The 22280-nt window shown below is 49.7% G+C and overlaps 2 protein-coding genes across 10 annotated transcripts in view; one reads left to right on the forward strand and one right to left on the reverse strand.

The window, feature by feature from the left end:
• RUSC2 (RUN and SH3 domain containing 2) overlaps window positions 1–19425 on the forward strand; it is a 61883-nt gene extending 42458 nt beyond the window's left edge. For 5 of the 8 annotated variants that reach the window (XM_070794724.1, XM_019966140.2, XM_070794726.1 and 2 more), the window contains 11 exons: window positions 6353–8449; window positions 13313–13975; window positions 14190–14375; window positions 14537–14677; window positions 15796–15872; window positions 16081–16255; window positions 16340–16445; window positions 17118–17164; window positions 17610–18411; window positions 18505–18642; window positions 18726–19425. In XM_070794724.1, coding sequence (XP_070650825.1) covers window positions 6421–8449; window positions 13313–13975; window positions 14190–14375; window positions 14537–14677; window positions 15796–15872; window positions 16081–16255; window positions 16340–16445; window positions 17118–17164; window positions 17610–18411; window positions 18505–18642; window positions 18726–18927 — 4566 coding nt within the window. In that variant the 5' untranslated portion in view covers window positions 6353–6420 and the 3' untranslated portion in view covers window positions 18928–19425. The remainder of the gene's footprint in view (window positions 1–6352; window positions 8450–13312; window positions 13976–14189; window positions 14376–14536; window positions 14678–15795; window positions 15873–16080; window positions 16256–16339; window positions 16446–17117; window positions 17165–17609; window positions 18412–18504; window positions 18643–18725) is intronic. The other 3 variants (XM_019966146.2, XM_019966145.2, XM_070794727.1) reach the window with 3 other exon arrangements.
• CIMIP2B (ciliary microtubule inner protein 2B) lies at window positions 19360–21502 on the reverse strand. Of its 2 annotated transcripts, none has more exons than XM_019966149.2 (6): window positions 21346–21502; window positions 20726–20961; window positions 20445–20650; window positions 20192–20243; window positions 19918–20115; window positions 19360–19621 (listed from the first exon to the last, which is right to left on the reverse strand). In XM_019966149.2, the coding sequence occupies exons 1-6, from the start codon at window positions 21399–21401 to the stop codon at window positions 19533–19535; spliced, it is 837 nt and encodes a 278-aa protein (XP_019821708.2). In that variant the 5' UTR covers window positions 21402–21502; the 3' UTR covers window positions 19360–19532. The 2 variants fall into 2 exon arrangements, with proteins under 2 accessions (XP_019821708.2, XP_019821709.2); XM_019966150.2 differs by having other exon boundaries at window positions 20738–20961; window positions 21346–21499.
• Window positions 21503–22280: the final 778 nt, after the last annotated feature.

Here is a 22280-nt window from a genome sequence, read left to right on the forward strand (position 1 = left end):
CATTATGATGATTGGCCAAGAGAGACTTGTTTGTGATGAGAACCAGGAAGAGGGCTCTTGTGGAAAGCTTTCTCTAATTTTAGGGATTCTGGACCTTGTAACTTTATTGACTGAGCCCACCACCTCTCTGTCCACCTGTTAGAGCTGAGTGCATTCTTCCACTTTCTTCTGGGTTCTCTATTCCCCGCCACCTCCATCTCCCATGTCTCTCCATTTCACCAGGTTACAGAAAGAGACTGGGATGCACTCTCCCATCTCACTGTTCTCTCTTCACCTTTCTTAGAGCTCATGGGCCACAGTATTAAACCTATCTTCTTATAGAACATGACACTCTCAGGGGAGAAGTCTAAGAGAAATGCTCTTAGTAAATGTGTTCTGTGGTAATTGAAATCAAGTCATATATACCATATATTCTCATTACATTCCTAACTGATGGAGAAAAAAGGTCAAAAGTTACGATTCCCGACTTCTGTCTTAATTCTGTCATTTATCCCCTGAGAGTTCTTGGGCAAGTCATTTCTTTTTTCTAGGTGTTGATTTCCTTATTTTTTTTTTTTTTTTAATGAAGTAATCTACCTGCTCTAGTGTGTTGTTAGGATCAATGAGATGATATATACATAAAAAGTGAAGTCACTCAGTCATGTCCGACTCTTTGCAACCCCATGGACATGAGCCTACCAGGCTCCTCAGTCCATGGAATTTTCCAGGCAAGAGTACTGGAGTGGGTTGCCATTTCCTTCTGCAGGGGATCTTCCCAACCCAGGGATCGAACCCAGGTCTCCTGCATTGCAGGCAGACACTTTACTGTGTGAACCACCAGGGAAGCTTTTGATATACATAAAAACTGCTTTGTAAAAACTGTGAAAGTATGGGGCCAAAGCATGAGTACTGAGACTTGTGAGATGCCTGTAGAACTTTACCTTAGTTGGCTGAACTAGAGTTATCTGTGGAGAAACTATTGCCAAGATTTCCCTGGTCGTGTGGCGATCAGGAAAGAATAAGACTTTCTCAGAGATACAAAAATGTAAAATAAAATGAAATCAGCCAGTGAAAGAGCTTTACATTTAAAATAGAATGCAGCACAACCTTAATATAAAAGCAAAAACTATACAACAATTATTTAAAAAAAAAAAAAACATGAAAATTTCTTGGGATAGGCAAAGATTTCTTAGAACACAGAAAGCTATAACTATAAAGAAAAAAACAAATAGAACTTCATAAAATTAAAAACCAATTAATTAAAAATACCATTAAGAAAACGAATGGGCAAGCCACATTTGAGAAGAAGCCACTTAAGAAAATATTCTCAAGATGTGTATTTGACAAAGGACTCATCTAGAATAAATTTTAAAACTCCTACAACTCAACAATAAAAAGACAAGCAAGTCAATTTTTAAAATGGGTGGAACAGGGGTCAGTAACTAACCTACCATGCCTACTGTGTTCCAAGCACTATGCATGGGTTCTAGGGACTAGGGTTTGACTATATCCCAGTTTCTGACCTCAAGGAACTGGACTCTAGTCTGGGGATAGATCTGTAAACATAACATAATAAACTGTCAGCGCCCTCCTGCCTGAGGTTCTCCATGGCCCTCCACATCCATTTGTGCCTTATCCATGATTCAGAGAGAGTCAGCTTACAAGGCTCGGTGAGTTGCTATGTTTCTTTATTTGAATATGTACATGACACCCAGTCAGTGGTTTTATGGGTCAGACACATTCTTCTGTGTATATATTTGAAAATGGTGCTTTGAAAGGGGAATGATTGGGATGGGGAATGGAATTCCCTGGTGGTTGGTTAAGACTTTATGCTTTCACTGCTGAGGGTGCGGGTTCCATCTCTGGTCAGGGAGCTAAGATCCCACCAGCCATGCTGCTACTGCTGCTAAGTCGCTTCAGTCGTGTCCGACTCTGTGCGACCCCATAGACATCTGGCAGCCCACCAGGCTCCCCCGTGCCTGGGATTCTCCAGGCAAGAACACTGGAGTGGGTTGCCATTTCCTTCTCCAGTGCATGAAAGTGAAAAGTGAAAGTGAAGTCGCTCACTCATGTCTGACTCTTCTCAACTCCATGGACTGCAGCCCACCAGGCTTCCCTGTCCATGGGATTTTCCAGGCAAGAGTACTGGAGTGGGGTGCCATTGCCTTCTCTGCCCACCAGCCATACGTGCAGCCAAAAAAATTAAAAGGGGCTGGGGGTGGTATTCATTGAAGAGCAAGTGATGGCCGTAGCCCATAGGTACTCCTAACATTTCTGCTGTGTGTACAAGAAAGTTCTCTGTGCTCCATTTAGTCCAGGCCTCAAATTATGGCCTGGACCCTGGGACAGCCTAGTACTAGATTTAGGGGGATGTCCCCTCCCCTAGCCCTGACCAACAGTATCTGTAGTGCTTAAAGGAAAAAAGTGCTTTAAAAACTGTTCAAATCGTGTACATAACAGACACTTATTTTTAGAAAATACAGATGAAACAGAATAAAATTTAAAATAATCCAGAGTCACGCAACAGCAATAAGCACTGTTAACATTTTGTTGTCAAGTCCACAGGTTGTGCATGCATAGATTCAACCAACTGGGAATCAAAAATATTCAAGAAAAAAGGATTCCAGAAAGTTCCAAAAAGCCGTACTTGAATTTGCCATGTTCTGGCGACTATTTAAGTAGCACTCGCATTAGGTATTATAAGTAATCTGAAGATGATTTAAAGTAAACTGGAGGACACTTGTAGGTTATATGCAAATATGGCACCATTTTATCTAAGGGATCTGAGCATCCTTGGCTTTTGGTACTGTGTATGCTTTCAAGTTTTCTTCCATGCATATTGCTCTGGTTTGAATATCTATGTGTCTCCTCCACCAACTCCACATTAGGTCTTGAGAGTAGAGCCCTCCTAAATGAGATTAGTACTTTTATAAAACAGAAAGATCCCTTGTCCCTTACAATCTGTGTAGAAGGTGCCAGGTATGAACCAAGAAGTGGGCTTTCACCAGAATGCAGCCGTGCTGGCACCTTGATCTTAATCTTGGACTTCCCAGCTTTCAGAGCTATGAGAAATACATTTCTGCTGTTTATAAGCCATCTGGTCTGATGTATTTTGTTATAGCAGCCTGAAGACAGATACAGACATATATTTATTTACAATAATGGTGTCATACTGTACATATTGTTTGTAATCTGCTATTTTCACTTAATCTTTTGTGAATATTTTCTCAAGTCACTAATAGGGAAATTAACACAACATTGTTTTAATGATACTGTGTTCTCTACTTTTCAAATTGATTATTATTGGAATTTTAGGGTGTTCCTATCTTTTTGTTATCCTTGTGGCATAGATTAATATATTGGGTTGGCAAAAAAGTTCATTCAGGTTTTCCCATAATATCGTATGAAAAACCCTAGCGAACTTTTTGGCCAACCCAGTATTTGAGCCCAAAGTTTTCTTGGCAAAGAAAGAGAGAGATGGGAAAGAGTGAAGAGGAAATTATCTCATGTACCTCATAGCAAAATTTCCTAAAAATCCTCTTTATCCCTCTCTACAAAAATCCCAATACTTCCTCTCTTGTTCTCATCTTATCTGTGCAAATACGCATTCTTCTCCACTGCTAATACTGGTTCCCTTCCCTCTCTCTCCTTCAATCTTCTCATAAACCTTAATCTTTTTTCCTATTTAAATTTTTTTTAAATAACAGCTTTATTAAGATATAATTCATATACCATAAAACTCACCCTTTTATAAAATTGAGATATAATTCACTTTCCATAAACTCTGGAGTTTTGGTTTTATTCACAGACTCAGGTAACCATCACCACTGACTGATCTCAGAACATTTTCCTCACTCCCAGAAGGAACTTCCACACTCATTAGCAGTCACTCCCCATTTTCCACTCTCTCAGTCCCTGGCAACCACTAATCTACTTTCTGTTTCTGTGGATTTGCCTATTCTGGACATTTCATGTGAAAGGAATCATATAACATCATGCAAAGAATCCTTTTATGACTGGCTCTTTTCACTTACCTTTTGCAGTTCAGACATACTGTATCATATATCAGTACTTCACTCCTTTCATTGCTAAATAAGATTCCATTATCTTTACCATGGTATATCTGTTCATCAGTTGATGAACATCTGGATTGTTCCCACTTCTTTGGCTACTGTGATTAGTGCTACTGTGAATATTTGTATACAGGCTTTTGCGTGAACATGTTTTCATTTCTCTTGGGTATATACCCAGGAGTAGAATTTCTAGGTCATATGATAACTCTATGCTTAACATTTTGAAGAACTGCCAGGCTATTTTTCCAAAGTGACTGTCCCATTTTACAATGTCCTCAGCGATGTTTGTGGGTTGCAATTTCTCCACATCCTCACCAGCGTTTGCTATTGTCTTTTATCTTAGTGAGAGTGAAGTAGTATCTTGTTGTGATTTTTATTTCTCTAATGACTAATGATGTTGAACCTCTTTTCATGTGCTTATTAATCATTTGTATGTATTCTTTGGAGAAATATCTGTTCAAGCTCTTTGCCCAGTTTTTAATTGGGTTACATAGTTTTTATTGTTGAGTTGTTTATTGTTTATATATTCTGATTCTAAGTCTCTTGTCAGATACACAATTTGCAAATATTTTCTCTCATTCTGTGACTTGTCTTTTCACTTTTTTGATCGTGTCCCTTGGAGACTCAAAGGTTTTTGATTTTTATTAAATCTACCTTATCTATGTTCTCTTTTATCACTTGTTCTTTTGGCATCTTATCTAAGAAGTCATCCAATAATGACCTTAACCAAAGATAATGAATTTACTCCCATATTTTCTTCTGTAACTCTTAGTCTTGTGGCTCATTTAGCCTCTCTGGTTTCTGCCCTTCTGCCTGTCTACTCCTTACCCTAGTCAACACACAAAGGCTTGGAAATCTAACAGAGGAGCCTTCCTCTCAGAAAGGAAAGGAAGAAGAAAGATGGTAAATACTTGCTTTTTAATTTTAATGTAATTTAACTTAACACAAATAACATATTTTAATAGTGTCCCTCACACACATATTTATTAGCCATTTGAATTTTTCCTTTTATGTGTTGCCTGTCTGTGTCCTTGAACACGTGTGACTTGCCTGGCTCTTTACTGTACTCCATATGAAGAGCTCTGATCTAAATGAGTTACACTTTTAAAAAATCGGTGGTATAAAGGTTCAGCTAAATGATGAAGAACTTAGGCAATGAGGGATTTGGACTCGTTGTAGGTAGAGGAAAATGACAGGAATGATAAGGGAAAGAGGAGAAATGAATGAATGAGGAGAAATTAGGTATGAGAAGTCTGAGCAAATGAAGGCTTTGAGGACCTGACCTTGACAGCACAGAAGACTAGAACTTGAGGGGGGCCATCCTGCCATGGTCCAGCCAAGAGACCAGAGAAGCTCAGAATGGGCTCCGTGTAGAGAACTTGACCTTAGCCTATCAGAGGTAAAACCAGGAAGACAAGACGTTTTAGGGGACCCTCAGAGGGAAAGTTCTAGCTAAAACTGGACAGAATTGGGGCACTTCAGAAGATCTGTTCCCTGAGCTAGCTAAATATTAAGAATATATTATGCCTCAAGCCTTACCTGATGTTGTGCTGAAGTAATACAAAAAATATAAAAACAGACCCCACGCTGGGAAGGAAGAGGATGGCATCAGCCATACTAGAAATCTGCTGCCTAACTCAGTCGCTATTCAGGAAGCTCTAACACAGTAGTAGGAAGAGTGAGGACCCTTGCCCACAGCCAGTCAGAGTGGGACAGGTATTCTGGGGCTCAGGAGGGGAAAGGGGGTCAAAGATGACACAGGCATCAAGTGATATAGTACATTAAAAATTACCTTTCTTGCAAAATTGTAGCTTATTGCTGTGCATACCTAACGTATTATTTGTGATGTCCCCTCATCTGTAAGTGTGTGTGTTGTAGCTGTGTGTAAGATAATTCCGTGGCTCCTTTGCCTAGCACCCTCTCAGGCATCTTAGGTGGTTTTTCTTTAGTTATGTCATCATTCATAGTTTTTTTTGGACTCAGGACTGGTCGTTGTTTACTGCTAAGAAAGAGGAGAAAGAGCTGTCACTGAGATTCCCCAGACCTTCAGAGGTGGCATTAACAGGGGCCTAGCTTTTTGTTCGAGTGGATACATGGCGAGCTTACAGTGAAGGGGGCACTCGAGAGCTGGCCTTGTGCGGTGAGGCCGAGTACCCCATTGGGCTGAGTCATCCAGCTCCATGTTGACTGAATCTTTCTTCCTCTTGGGCTCTTCACTATCTGCAAATGACATGGGTAGGGGCATGTCCCTGACTTCGGGGAGGTGACATTAGGTTCCCTTTCTTTCCCTCTCTTTCCAGGTACCAAGCTCTCCTGATGAAATGTGTTCTGCCCCACTGGGCTCCAGGGGCAGTGTCTGGTGCTGTTGATGCCCTTGTTCGAACTTTCCAGAATGGATAGTCCCCCAAAGCTGACTGGAGAGACCCTCATCGTCCACCACATCCCCCTGGTGCACTGCCAAGTCCCAGACAGGCAGTGCTGTGGAGGGGGAGGTGGAGGTAGCGGGAGCACAAGACCCAACCCCTTCTGCCCACCAGAGCTGGGCATCACCCAGCCTGATCAGGACCTCGGACAAGCTGACTCTCTGCTGTACAGCAGCCTGCAGTCTGCTCCAGGGGGCTCTACACGGTCTGCTGATAGTGCCAAGAGCAGGGGTCGGGATGGAAGAGGCCCCGGGGCCCCTAAACGACACAACCCCTTCTTGCTGCAGACAGGCGTGGCCGAGCCAGGACTTGGTGACCTATATGAGGATAGCATCAGTGACAGTGCCGCCCAGCAGTCCTTCCACCTGCACAGGGCTGGCCAGCCCACCTTCCATCTCTCCTCTTTCCAGCTGCCACCGCCTGGCCCCAGAGTGGGCAGGCCATGGGGGGCAGCGCGTAGTCGAGCCGGAGTGGTGGAAGGGCAAGAACAGGAGCCAGTGACCATCTTGGATGCCCCGCACTGCAGCACTGGCCGCTGCTGCCGGCCAGAGCCGGAAGCTGAGACCATGGAGCTGGATGAGTGTGGGGGGCCTGGTGGGAGTGGCAGTGGGGGTGGAGCCAGTGACACCTCTGGCTTTTCCTTTGACCAGGAATGGAAGCTCAGTTCTGATGAATCCCCAAGGAACCCCAGATGCTCAGGCTCAGGCACCCAGCACTGCCGCTGCAGTAGCACCTCCAGTCAGTCCGAGGCGGCTGACCAGTCCATGGGCTATGTGAGCGACTCCTCCTGCAACAGCTCAGACGGCGTGCTGGTCACCTTCAGCACCCTCTACAACAAAATGCACGGCAACTCCCGTGCCAACCTCAACTCTGCCCCGCAATCCTGCAGCGACTCTTCCTTCTACAGCCACTCGGACCCTGGCGCCTTCTACCTGGACCTGCAGCCCTCCCCAGCTGAGTCGAAGATGTCTTGTGAGTCCCACCACCCTGACAGCGGAGGAAGGGAAGGTGGCTATGGTTGTCCTCATGCCTCATCTCCTGAGCTTGATGCCAACTGCAACTCCTACCGCCCGCACTGTGAGCCCTGCCCAGCTGTAGCTGACCTCACAGCCTGCTTCCAGAGCCAGGCCCGTCTTGTTGTGGCCACACAGAATTACTATAAACTTGTCACCTGTGACCTGTCCTCCCAGTCCTCCCCAAGCCCAGCTGGCTCTTCTGTCACCAGCTGCTCGGAAGAACACACCAAGATCAGTCCTGCCCCTGGCCCTGGCCCAGACCCTGGCCCTAGCCAGCCCTCTGAGTATTACCTGTTCCAGAAGCCGGAAGTCCAGCCAGAGGAACAAGAAGCAGTGGGCTCTGAAGTGGAAGCGGAGGCTCCCATGGGCCGCACTGTGATCGAGGGGCAAGTGTACACCAACACTTCACCCCCCAACCTCAGCATTGGACGTCAGCGCTCTCGAAGCTACGACCGCAGCCTAGAGCGCAGCCCTCCTGTCCGCTTGGGCTCTCTGGAACGCATGTTGAGTTGCCCAGTGCGCCTCAGTGAGGGCCCTGCCGCCATTACTGGGCCTAGTTCCCCACCTCGGCGGGTCACCTCCTTTGCTGAACTTGCCAAGGGCCGGAAGAAAGCTGCAGGCTCTGGCTCCCCTCCACTGCGAGCAAGCACTGGGGACTCCTCTCAGGAGTTCTCACTCATCCAAGAAGCCCAGCAAGACAGGGTGGGACCCCTAGATGAGGGCACTCACTGTAGCCATAGCCTCCCACCCATGCCCTTGGAGCCGGGCATGGACCTGGTTGGCCCAGAGCCCTGGTCCACCCAGGTCTGTCAGGGCTCCCAGTCCAGTGAGATGCCACCCGCTGGCCTCAGAGCTGCTGGGCAGGGGCCCCTGGCCCAGCTGATGGATCCAGGGCCTGCTCTCCCAGGGAGCCCAGCCAACAGCCATACCCAGAGGGACGCAAGAGCTAAAGCTGACGGTAAGAAGCCTAGTGGCTGGAGAGTAGCAGGTTGTATGCATGGCCTTCTATCAGTAATAGGTCCTGCCAACCACCCCACCTCTACCACTAGAGGTTTCTCAGCCCAGACCCATCATCTTTCCAGTCCAGGGCATGTCCTCCAGTTATACTAGGGGGAGGCGGATAGGGAATAAAGCATACACCAAGGAGATGAAATCAGCAACTGAGAGATCGATGTATTGGGATAGCAGGTACTCAGAAGATTGTGATTCAAAGCCCGGGTGACTGGAAAGATGATGACACATGGGTAGGGACTGCAAACACAGAAGTAGACTTACTGGGAAAGGAATAAGGCCTGAGCTCCATTTTGGACATCAAGGAATTTGCCGTGTTTAAGAGAAATGTCAAACAGACAAACCACATTGGCCATCAGTAAGTTCATTCTTTGATCAGTGACTGTAGCCACTCTTCAAAGAACCTGAGACCTGACACTTAACCTTTGAGCCTCCTAGGCCAGCTCTTCCCTATTTATTTCATTTCGCTTAAGTGATTATTTTATAAAGGCTCTGTGTTGAGTGGGTGCTGGTGATAGACGAGAGGGACAATATCTGTCCTCGAGGAATTCTGATGAAGGATGGGAACAGAAAAGGAAGCACAATTAAACTGTAGAGGTGGCAGTTGTATGGCACTGGCCTATGAGAGGAGCACCCAAACAGACCAGAATGTCAGCAAAAGAGCGCTAACACAGTGTACATTTAAGCACAGTCCAGAAAAATGTTAGAGGAGTAGGCTTTGTGGACACTCATAAAAAGAACACTGTAGGCTCATACAAAAGTCGGTACAAACCACAAATGCATAGAGTATCTTGATGCTTTCCAGAAACTGCAAATAATTTAGTATAGCCATTGTAGAATGTGGATGGAACCATTAAAGGATTTTAATTAGGGAAATGGAATTTTTTGGTTTGTAATGGCATGTTTTGATTAGCATTTTAGAAAGATCACAGGTTGTTTGAATGGAAGGTAGATTCAAAAGGTTGTCTCCCTGGAGGTCAGGAGACCACCATGAGAGACCAGTCATTGGAATAAAAATAGTAGTTGAAGCTATGAGTGGGTGAGAACATCCAGGGAGAATGTGTAGAGTTATAAAGGGAACAAGGGGACAGAACCCTGGGGATACAGTGATTGAAGGGTGAGCAGAGCAGTCCTCAAAGGAAACAGAAAAATCAGCCAAGAAAATAGAGGGGAACCAAGAGAGAGTGAAGTCATAGGAACCAAAGAAGGAGAAAGTTTCAAAAAGAGATTCAACAAATGAGTTCTGAAAACAAATCACTAGGATTAAGGCTGAAAATCCCCAAAGCAGCATTTGGGAGTGATGAGGGCAGAAGGTGGATCTCAGAGGGTTTGGAAGGAAAGGGGAGATAAAGCAGAGGAAAGATCGATTATGGGGAATTTGCTGTCTGTGGCCCTAGGGCTTCCCTGGTGGCTCAGGCAATAAAGAATCCACCTGCAATACAGGAGACCTGGGTTCCATCCCTGGGTTGGGGTGATACCCTGGAGAAGGAAATGGCAACCCACTCCAGTATTCTTGCCTGGAGAATTCCATGGACAGAGGAGCCTGGCAGGCTACAGTCCATGGGGTCACAAAGAGTCCGCCACGACTGAGTGACTGACACTTTCACTTTCAGCCTTAGGTTGGTCCGTTGGCTTCTCAAAGAAAAAGGGTTAAAAACCCATAAATGGTGTTATACCTGCTGTTTGAGAGATGGCAGTATATCAGATGACTTCAGGCTCCTAAACACACATGGAGGAACTGCCCCAGAAATGCAAGAAGGTCTCTAGGGCAGAGGGGGCTCAGAAACGGCAGGGATTGGCCAGAGTCTTCTGAACCCACGCTCTTCTCAGACTGCAGTGCCTGGTGGGTATATCTGGGCATAGACAGTGCTTGGCTGGTACTCTGAGGACAAGGTCAGTCCTGATCAGATATGGGAGAAGAGGCTTTAAAAGTGTTTTTGCTATCAGATAAGATTTTTCATAATAATATAAGACTTTTGTTCCATAAATCTCCAGTGACCTATCATAGGGCTTTTCTTTTTGTTCTGTACAACTTTTTTATTTTTAATCAAAAAATGATGAATTCATGAATGACAAAAGAAGTGAGATCTCTTTGAGATTCTGAGCAACAGAATCTAGATTTTAAGAGGATTTTATCTAGTCTGGAAAAAAACATTTTGTTCTTTCAAGGACCAGTATGAACTTTGATATGTAAGTGTTCTTCTTGATTTGGGATATTTATTAATAATTGATTGCAAACTCAGAATGAGTCAGCAGTTAGGAAGGGCTTCTAAAAAGTTAAAATGGCTGGATTCATTTATAGACTCCAGAAGGGAGGAGTTGATAGTCCCCTCCACTCCTGTGAACCTTAGGGCCCACCTGGGATTCTGGGCGCTCCATTTTAAGAGGGAACTGAGGGACTGGGGCTCTGTTGCCTGCAACATGGACTTGAGTGAATGTGATCTCTATCTCCAGTGTTTCTAAGGGCTGTCTCAAAGAACAGGAGAAACCTTTTCCCCTGTATTCCCAGAGGGTAGAATTGATACCCGCTCCCCACTGTAGTCACCCCTCCCCCTTTCCCAGTCTTCCTCCTCTGCCTCAAACCTATCCTGAGAATTCAGCAGGGAGGAATTTTAAAAGAGTAGGAATAGATAGTCTAATTCAAACATACTCTATATAGCATGTACAGTAAAGCTGAGGTTGGGAGGGCCTAATCTGATAGCCAGGGTCAGCTCAGGCTTGAAATTAGATATTTAAATAAGTGGAGAGGACGAAGACACTGCCAGCGGGAAAAGCAGTGTGCTTAAAGATGGGAAAGGGGTGGGAAGAGCCGTGTCAATGCGGAGGGTAGCGCATTTGCCACAGGGGTGGCCACCAACCTGCCTGAGATGAGACTTTGTTCTGTGGGCAGCAGAGCCACAGGAAATAGAACTGGTGTTCTAAGAAGTGAGCTGGTCCGTGTAAGAAGATTTGGATGTAGCGAGACCATACTGAACCAAGGGTGCCAGTGAGGATTTGTTCGTGGCTTTTATTCAGTACCTACCATATACCAAGATCCATTCTAGGCACTGGGGATACAGCAGAGAACAATTTAAAAATCCCTGCTTTTCCAGAATCCTAATAAGGAGTAATGGACAATAAACAAATAAGATAATTTCTGACAGTGAAAAATGGCTAAAAAGGAAATACAACAGGGTGATGAGAGCATGACTTGCCCGAGGCACTGGGACAATCACAGAAGGTCTTGAGGAGGAGGTGATGCTTGAGTTGATGCCTAGCTGATTTCAGGCAGAAGGAACAGCAGTATACAAGACCCCAAGATGTTAATGAACTTGACATGTTTCAGGACCGAAGAAGGTATGACTGGAGCATAGTGAGCAAGGGAGATTGACAAGGGCTGTTTGCTAAGCCCTGACTGGGACTGGCGGGAGAGTATAGTCTGAAAATGTCCACGGACAGTGGTTCTGAAACACCTGCTTTATGGGGTTGTGGTCACCATCCCCTTAAGACTCGCCGAAGTAAATAAATGCAGAAAGATGAGGAGTAGGAAAATCCAGCCTCATACCATTTCATGTGTGGTGTGATGTGGCAGAGAGAACATTAGCCCCAAAGCCAAACTCTGACTTAGGCAGAATTCTAGCTCTGCCACTTCCTAGTTGTGTGATCTTGGGCAAATGACTTAATCTCTAAACTTCCAATGCCCAGGTCTTTTAACTATGGATACTAACTCCTGCTTCAGAGCTGTTGAACCCAGGGTGCGAGTGAGCCACACCCAGGGTTTCAGGTGATTGGGCGGTTATAGCGCCACCTTGTGTTTATTCGGGTGTTGACAGTGCGCTGTGTTTAATTAGAAGCACAACCCATAGGCAAAGACTTGGCCTCTGTGCAGTGTTGGAGCGTTGTGTTTAGTTCTGAGACACATGTTTTGTGGGACACTGACTAGAAGATTGGCTGAAAGAACAGGAGAGGACCAGCCTTGGTAAACACACCTCTGTGTGGAGGGAGCAGATGTGGACTCGGGTTCCAATGCTAGGATCAGTGAAGAGTATGACTGGGGTAGATTGGGTGACAGGAAGCTGATTCTGGCAGCAAGTAAAGAAATATTTTATTATGGTTAGATTTGATCAAGAATGAAATACGTGGGCTGTAGTTGATGAGGGGATGATGGGTGGAAGCTTGAAGTAAATTAACATCTTGACACTGAAAATATGTGACTGACTCCAGGCCTTTAGACCTTAGAAACAAAGGAGAAGGAAACGGCAGCCCACTCCAGTATTCTTGCCTGGAGAATCCCAATGGACAGAGGAGCCTAGCAGGCTACAGTCCTTGGGGGTCACAAAGAGTTGGACATGACTAAGTGACGCTTTCACTTTCACAAAGAAAATGGTGGTTCTGCCATTGGCAGAAATGGAAATCATCAGGAGAATGAATGAGGTATTTTAAATAGCAAATTTTAATTGGAAACAGAAACCTAAAGCAGAATGATCTAGAGATCAAGAGAAAGGTTGAGGCTAAAGCCTTGGGTTCAGAAGTCACCTATATGACTGTCTGAACATGAGCAATGCAGGGGAAAAAAGTGTAAAGGGAAATATAAGAATTGAGCCTTAAGATGCACCCACATTTGAAGTCAAGAAAAAGAAGGGCTGAACAGCCAAGAGACAAGTCAATATCATGAAAACACCAGGAGAAGATGGGAGAAGCAGTGGCACAATCCACAGAGTCAATTACCCCTACCCTACTCAGCTCCTCCAGCCCAGGTCCTGCCCCTCTCACTCTCCCTGGTGAGCATCATCTCCTGACTGCTTCTTTGCTTCCTCTCATGTGATCGCAGTGTTTGATTCCTTCTCCATCCCTGTTGCCACAGGGGGTGGTGCTGAGAGCCGACCGGTCCTTCGCTACAGCAAGGAGCAGAGGCCAACCACGCTGCCCATCCAGCCGTTCGTGTTCCAGCACCACTTCCCCAAGCAGCTGGCCAAGGCCCGGGCCCTGCACAGCCTTTCCCAGCTCTACAGCCTCTCAGGCTGCAGCCGTGCACCGCAGCCTGCCCCCGCAGCTGCCCCCACTGCTCAAGGCCCAGGCCCAGCTCCTTCAGGAGAGCCACAGGCGCCCACCCACAGGGGTGCCAGGAAAGCCAGGCCTGAGCCAGAGACCTCGAGGCCATCACCCCTGGGCAGCTACTCCCCCATCCGGAGTACTGGCCCCTTTGGGCCCAGCACCGACTCTTCAGCCTCCACTTCGTGCTCCCCTCTCCCAGAGCAGGCCACAGCCACAGAAAGCCCACCTCCATGGGGCCTTTCCTGTCCTCCTGCTGTCCGGCCTGCCGTCTCCCAGCAGCCGCAGAAGGAGGATCCGAAGATACTGACCTTGGCTGAGTACCGGCTCCATGGGACAGGAAGCTTGCCTCCTCTGGGCTCCTGGAGATCTAGCCTCGGCCGAGCAGAGAGCCTGGCCCGGGGAGGTGGCGAGGGCAGCATGGCTTCCAGGCCCAGTAATGGTATGAAGCTCACTGCCCACCCCTCTTTCCCACCCCAGGCAGTCTACCTCCCCTTTGAATGATTTCCTGTACTCCACATGGGGTCACAGGTTACATTGTGTGCAACTGTAGCTAATACCCCAACCCTCCAGTTTTATACAGGCCCACTGGGTGGGTATGAAATGCTGTCTCTTAACTATTTCCTGTCTCTTCTGCTAATCTCTCCTGATTTCAGCCAACCACCTATCCCCTCAAGCACTCAAGTGGCGAGAATACAGGAGGAAGAACCCTCTAGGGCCCCCTGGTTTGTCAGGGAGCCTAGACCGAAGGCCACAGGATGCTCGGCTGGCCCGAAGGAACCCCATCTTTGAGTTCCCTGGCTCCCTCGGTGCTGCTGGTCATCTGAACTGCCGGCTGAATGGTGTGTGGGCCAGGTCCCCAGCAAACCCAGGGCAGGCTTCCCTGTAGCTGGGAGGGAAGGGGTCAGTCCCAAAAGAACACATCTCAGAGGACATGAGACACAGACCTGAGCTGCCACTCAGGAAGATAATTGCTTGGGATTGATTTCTCTCTTCTTTCCAGGTCAAGTAGTGAAGCCGTTACCACTAACCTGCCCTGACTTCCAAGACCCTTTCTCCTTGACTGAGAAGCCCCCCGCTGAGTTTTGCCTGTCCCCAGATGGCAGCTCAGAGGCTGTATCCATTGACGTGCTTCAGAAAAAAGGTGAATATCATTCCTAGCTCAAGACCGGAAATCTGCTGTTACTACCTTTTTATGCCTGTGGCCCAACTCTCTAGCCCTTCAGAATATTTCCCTGTCTTAGAACTCCAAGTGCTGGGAGGGAATTAGCATAAGCTTTGGGGCAAGAGGCAGAAGTCTGTACTATGGATCATGAGTATCTGCAAGTGAGCAACAGTCATTTATCAGATGCTTTAGACTGTCTCCAGTCTCTTCCCTCAGGGAGCTATGTGTAGGGAGGGAGACACCTGTGTGCTATACCAGGGGAGCTCAAGGGCTACAGGACAAGGTGGCTTGGATAAGCATGATTTAATCAGATGAGGACTGACAAGGAACCAGTCTATTTAGCAGAGCCGTTTAAATGAGATGATAAGGAGAAGATTGAGCATAACTGTGGGCTGAAGAGAAGGAGCTTGTGAAAGGGAGAAAGATGAAGCTAAAGTCCCTTGCAGAGACAGAGCAGGGGACTCAGAGCATCGAGAGGGAAGAACCTTAGGCAAGAAGGGGAATGGCCACCTTCCTCCAAGATGGAAAGGAAGTAAGGGAGGGCAGGTGGGAAGGATAGATGTGATGTAGTCCCGTCTTTTGGATGGGAAGTTGAATTCATTACCAGTGGCCTCTGTTCTCTGAGTGAAGTAGAACCAAGGGCTTGAGAAGAGGGGTAAAGATTTGGCATGGCAACCTGAGGGCATAGCAGAGGGTGCTGCAAGGCACGCATCAAAGAAGTACCCTTCCCAGGCCCTGGATGAACAGCCTTGGACTTTCTCCAACAGCAGCCAATAGCCTGGTTTCTCAGAGTGGAGAGGATGGAGAGTTAGACTGATCCAGGTTTGAAGTAAGAGGGCAAGGAAGTGAGTACGTTGAGTGTCTTAATGGAGTCGTTGGGGTGGGTCTTGGTGGAGAGGTTAAAACAGGAAGGACTTGAGAAGTGGGTAAAACCAGGAAGAAGCCAAGGCCTGTGGTACCTATGCAGGGACAGAGAGAGAGAGAGAGAGAATATATGTGTGTGTGTAAGCCCTTCCCTCTCCCCACTGAGGGCCCACTCCCAGCCAACTTGTCTGGGGACTCATTAGGGACCTGGCGCATCAAATTCTCACTTGCAGGGCTGGTGAAAGCTGTCAACACTGCTGTGGACCTCATTGTGGCCCATTTTGGCACAAGCCGGGATCCCGGGGTCAAGGTAGGCGAGAGACTGAAGAGCTGAGCTCTGTCCTGCTGACCGTCACCTATCCTGTGCTACCCCCGTCCCTTGCTCTCCTTCCCCCAGAATTCAGAGTTGGGTCCTCAGGGACGGGGACCACGAGAGAAGTACCATAAGGACTAAGGCAGTCAGAAAGGACCAAGGTTGCAGGTAATTAATTCCCTGTACTTCCCTGCTGCATCCACAGGCGAAGCTGGGGAACAGTTCTGTGAGCCCCAATGTGGGTCACCTGGTTCTGAAGTACCTGTGCCCTGCGGTGCAGGCGGTGTTGGAGGACGGACTCAAGTCTTTTGTGCTGGACGTCATCATTGGGCAACGTAAGAACACACCATGGAGTGTGGTGGAGGCCTCCACACAGCTAGGTCAGTGCTGTGGCAAGGGAAGAAGCCCAAGCTGAATTTTCAGGGTTCCAAAGATGGTGACCTCCAACTCTGGCTTCCTCCCAGGCCCATCCACCAAGGTCTTGCACGGCCTGTACAACAAAGTCAGCCAGTTCCCAGAGCTCACCAGTCACACCATGCGCTTCAACGCCTTCATCCTTGGCCTGCTCAAGTGAGTGTGTGGAAATCTGCAGCCCACCAGCCCCCTCCCCTGGGCCCCAGCACCTCTGAAGAACCAACTCCCTAGACTGAATCAGAAAGGGTGAATCTGCAGGATCTGTGGCCAGGCCCAGGCCCACTTTCTCCCCACCTTGCTACAGCCTCTCTTAGTGGGTCACAGGTTTCCCACCAGACCCATGACTCTGACCACCAATACAGGCTTCTGCTTTTATAAATCTATAATCTGGCTAATTTGGAAATTAATCTGGTTCTGTCTCCATGGGTATTGTAACCCTGAACCTCTCAGTTCCAGCACTGCTTCCGAATCCTGCTTGACCCAGTCCACCTTGGCACGTATATCATAGTATCCTTCTTTCTCGAGTATGAGCCAGGGTCACCCCCTCTGGCCCTGAGCTGCCCTGTCCTCTCATTCAGTAGCTGCCCTGACTTCTTCCATCATGGGCAAGTCAACCCCATCCTAAGAAGTGATTGGCTCGTGAATCACCCCCACCTACATCCCCTCTGAGTTTCTAGAACCATGTAACATGAAACTACCCCTGCCATAGAAAGGAGATGTTCACCTGTACCTTTGCTGTATGTCTGACCCCCCCATATCTGTCTCCTTTGTACGTCACGATCTGGCTATAGCCACACAAGACTCAACTCTTCATCTCTCTCCCTGCAGCATCCGGTCCCTGGAGTTCTGGTTTAATCACCTCTATAACCACGAAGGTAACACTCAGAACCCTGCTCTGTCTTGCCAACTCAATACAGGCCAGTCCTGGGAGGACCAAGAGGGGGCGGCGGCACTGCTGTCTTTGCAGAGTCTAGAGGTGGGGAGGAGAACCACACAAGCTTTCATCTCGAGGCTTGGGCTTCTACCCAAGTCCTTTCCCAGCCTCTGTTATGTTAGAGCCTGGGAGCCAGGAGGATACTCAGGCAATCTGGAAGTCAGGGTGGCCAGGAGCCTCTCCTCTGAACTCAAGGTTGCTGCTTAAGCTGATGGAGCATGTTCACCGCACAACTTCCGGAGGCATTGTTGACACCACAGTGCAGCTCAGTGGCACAGCCTGCCCAGCAGCATGCGATGGTTCTGCCCAGCTTGCCTTTCCGAGGCCCACCCCAGGCCAGGCTCTGCTTCTCTATGTGGCTCAGTCCCTCTGTCTTTCTCCCCTAGATATCATCCAGACCCACTACCAGCCGTGGGGCTTCCTGAATGCAGCGCATACGGTGTGCCCTGGCCTCTTTGAGGAGCTGCTGCTGCTGCTGCAACCCTTGGCCCTCCTGCCCTTCAGCCTAGACCTGCTGTTTCAGCACCGGCTGCTGCAGAGCGGCCAGCAGCAGCGGCAGCACAAGGAATTGCTGCGAGTGTCCCAAGATCTGCTGCTGTCCGCCCACTCGACCCTGCAGTTGGCCCGCTCCCGCAGCCAGGACGGCCCTGGAGATGTGGACAGGGCAGCCCCCGGGGAGCGGGTGAAGGGTGTGGGTGCCCCAGAAGGTGGAGAAGAGGAGGAGGAAGAGGAGGAGACAGAGGCGGCCGGGAGCTCAGGGCGCGGCAGGTGGGCCCGAAGTGGGCAGGCTGGCTGGTGGTACCAGCTCATGCAGAGCTCCCAGGTCTACATCGATGGCTCCAGCGAGGGCTCTAGGTTCCCCCGAGGTAGCAGCACTGGTAACAGCAGTGAGAAAAAGAAAGGGGCAGGAGGCGTGGGGCCACCCCCCCGAGAGGGAGTCGTGGAGGGAGCGGAGGCCTGCCCTGCCCCTGAGGAGGCCCTCGGCCGGGAGAGGGGCTGGCCCTTCTGGATGGGGAGCCCCCCTGATTCTGTACTGGCGGAGCTGAGGCGGAGCCGGGAGAGGGAGGGGTCCGCTGCCCCCACAGCAGAAAATGAGGAAGGAGCATCTGAACCTTCACCAGGGGGCATCAAGTGGGGACACCTCTTTGGGTCCCGGAAGGTTCAGCGGGAGGCCCGACCCACAAATAGGTAAGAGTTGGCCCCTGGTGGAAACTAGAGGGTGGGAGAGCCTGCTCTAAGACGGGCACAGATGGAGCCAGAGCCCTGGCCACTGTCCCCTAGGCTGCCCTCGGACTGGCTCAGCCTGGACAAGTCTGTGTTCCAGCTCGTGGCACAAACAGTGGGTGCCCGCCGGGAGCCAGAGCCCAAGGACAGTCTGCAGGAGCCACCCTCTCCAGGCCTGCCTTCCAAGCCTCCATGGTGAGCAGGGGAGACTGGAGGATTGGGGGGCAGAGGCTGGCTCGGGATGGGCTTTCTCTGACCTCCATTTGTTGTCTCCCCAGTGAGGTGAAGGCGCTGTGCCACCATCTGGCCACAGGTCCTGGACAGCTGAGCTTCCGCAAGGGAGACACCCTGCGGGTGCTGGGGCCAGCCGGGGCGGACTGGCTGCGCTGCAGCCGCGGCCCTGACACCGGCCTGGTGCCCCTGGCCTACGTGACTCTGACCCCAACTCCAAGTCCAAGCCCTGGAAGCAGCCAGAACTGAGGCCCTGTGCATGCTGGCGGCCTCAGGGACCCTCACAGCCCCCAGGCTCATCGCCTAAGAGCGCTTCCCAAGCCGTCTGGCCTGGTTACAGAGAGTAGACGGAGAGCTGGGGGCCGCATATCCCTGTGCTCAGTATTAATTACTCCCCATTACCTGTCCCAGTGACCTTGTCCGGACCTCCCCCCAGGAGAGGAGGGAAGGGATGCAGCACTGGGCTGCCAGAGTCTCCCCAGCCAATCTGGCCAGTCCTCCCATGGGTGCAGACAGGTACTTCCCTGTGGAGGGAGGTGACCAGAAGGCCCACTTGCAGGGTTCCCTCGGCCAGGTGGTGAGGAGGTTGGGTGACAGTATTGGGGCCAGTTCCCTAAGCCCCCAGCTGTAAATAGGCTGTGGCCAGTGCCTGGCGGTCAAGGAGGGAGGAGGAGCCCAGGCTTCTGTTTATGTATTTATTTATTTATTTATTACACCTATTAATAAAAAAGGTGCTCGGCCTCCAAACTGTTCTCTCTTTGTGCTTCCTCCCACCGGCCAACCCGCCTTTCTTCTTTCCAAAAGGATGGCTGGGATAGGACGACAAGGGAAGAGAGAACTTAAATGCCAGGTACCTATACCAGGAGCTGCTTCTGGAGGGTGCTGAGACCCAGAGCATCCTGGGTGAGATGCCCATACGTGCGGCCGAACTGGAACTTATACCCTGTGTAGCCAAAAGAGTCTGTCATCTGTAGCCAGAGGCACAGAAAAGTTATTTCTCAGCCAGTTACCCAGAACCTCCAAGTTATCCTCCAAACTCTGGTCCCCACTCCCCACTAGGAGCTATGTCAGTTCCTTTTCTGCCCAGTGATAAAGCTGAACCTCACGATCCAAGGACCCCTCCCTGTATCTACTAGTTCCCATCCCCCAAACCACCTCCACCTATCACTCACTCACACTCACACACATACACACACAAATATCCCAGTCCCCAAAGCCTCCTTCCTGGGCCATCCTCACCTGGCACATAGCCCCCGTATTTAGGTAAAAGGCCCAGGTGCTGAGGATAGGTCCGGGACAGTGCAGGGAGATGCTTAGGATCCTTCTGGGACCTGCCCGGTGACTTCATCTCTCCAAATTCCTGCAGCGCCTGGTTGCTGAGCACAGGAAAGCTGGAGCCGAAGAGGAAGCGAGCACGGGGCACATAACCAGTGAAGCCTGGGGGGTGGGCACACTCAGTCGGTACCTTCTGGGCACACCCCCAGGCCTTTGGTCGTTACCCACATCCTCTCACCTGACATGAAGAACTTGCGAGGGTCTCTGTCATCCATGGAATAGGGGGAAGCCTTGTGAGGATAAATTGATAGAGGAGAAACGGCAAACAAATTCAGCCCCTGGGTTATAACACAAGCTCCCAGGGCAATGGAGGTGGTGGTCTGGCCCTGTGCCCACAGCCAGACTACACATGGCCACCACAGGCCTGGCCACACAGGGGTAAGGGCTCCCCGCTCCCACCACTGGGCTCTGCCTCAGCCTTCTCATCTCACTTGTTCCGCCTCCTGCCCCAGCTCCGGCTCCTTTTCCACCTCCGGCTTTGGCTCTTGGTCTTTCTCCACATCTTTTTCTCCCTTGGCCTCTTTGGGCAGCTCCTGACTCCCCTGTCCTCCGTTCCTCTGAGTAAAACCATTCAGAGCCTCAGCCCAGACCTGGCTGCAGTTCTTGGCAAAGATGAACTGTGCCTGTGGCACAAAACCTAGGTGGGCAGGGGGCAAAGAAGATGCATTAGAGTGTGGGGCCCGTGTTCTGGGATGGGGGCCCCTGTTCATACCTGTGTCCGAACCTGTGTACCCGGGGACCATGCTGGAGCTGAGCCTTTCGTGTCCAGGCCTGACAGGCAGGCTTCTCCTGCGAGGCTCGGGGGATCTTGGAGGCTGAATGGGAGGCAGAAGTGTGCGGTGGGCAGGGGGCCAGGCGAGGCCAGGAGAGCCGCGAAGTAGCTGCCCAGTCATCTGTCCGTAGGTCTGGCCCATGCTGAACCGAAGTAGTGGGCAGTGTCCAGTGTACCTGCAGCACAAGTCTCACCCGCTCACCTCGAGCCCCCCGCCTCACCATCCCCAGACAGAGGAGCAGAGACCGCAGAGGCCCTGCTCATTCTGGACTCAACTGTGTGTATATTTGGAGCAGGCATTTCTTAGTTCTCTGTCTGGGTTTTCAACCTTCCCCTCGGCTGTTACCCTGTTGCCATGGAGAGTACAACACAAAGCTTCACAGCAGGCCCGGTTCCTACTATTCCTTTGCTTTTCCTTTTCCATCCAGCATCATAGACATCATAGATAACCCATCCATAAGCCGCCCATACCACAATGTCCACTTGGCCCCCAAGGCCGAGGTGGCACAACTCTATATCCTTATTACCCCTACTCCCAGAAGCAACGGGTATGCTCTTACCCCGGGATATAATGAGGGTTCTGGGGGTTCAGTCCTGGTATGAAGGTGCTGGCCATAGCCAAGGGGACCCAGGCAGTTCCTTTTGTTTCTCTTTGAGCTCAGCCTCTGGGCTCTGTGTACTGACTGTGTCCAGGGCTGGGAGGCTGAGTCAGCGGCAGGAGGCGGGGCTCAGACAGGAGAGAGGGGAGGGGGCCCTGGTGTGATGACGGCCAGGGCCAAGGCCAGCAGACCAGGAAAGCAGAGGCTTGCTGGTCTGTCTGCTCCTGAACAAAGGCAGTCCTGCCACCTGGGGGCAGGGAGAAGGCTGAGTACAGACAGCCTCCGCGCTGCAGGACCAAGGAAGCCCTCGAGTGGGAGGCAGGGGAGCAAAACCTGATAGATCCATTGAGCCATTCCTAAGCCCCTCTCTGAGCACCTGTCTGAGGAGATGTGGGTTCTCCTCTCTCTCAGTCTTGGTTGAAGGTGATTTCCTAGGAAAGCCCAGAGGGGAGGTGGTAGGGGAAAAAGGAACCAAGAGACCTCTAAGCAGTGACATTGTTTATTTTTAATAATAGAACTTGACAAGAATTACTGCTATAATCCATATCATCATCCACTCAACAAATATGCCCTGCTCTGCCGGGCACACACTACAACAGCAGAAGGTACAGAGGAGCAGGAGTCAGAATAGCTAAGCTCTATGAGACTATGGGCAAGTCATTTAGTATCTGAAGCCTCCCATCCTCATTTATAAAATGCAGGTACTACTACTCACCCTGCCACTGTTGCAAGCCTCAGATTAATGTATACAAACATGCTTTGTAACAATAAAAACCATGAAGCCAGAGTGGTGGGGTAGGGGAAAGGGCATGGGTGTGAGGTCAGGCAGCCATGAGCTCCTAATAGTTAGCGGCCTTTAGCTGTAAGCAGGTGGCTCCCTCTGAACCTAAAATCCC

This window comes from Bos indicus, chromosome 8, assembly GCF_029378745.1.
Source record: "Bos indicus isolate NIAB-ARS_2022 breed Sahiwal x Tharparkar chromosome 8, NIAB-ARS_B.indTharparkar_mat_pri_1.0, whole genome shotgun sequence".
NCBI lineage: Eukaryota > Metazoa > Chordata > Mammalia > Artiodactyla > Bovidae > Bos > Bos indicus.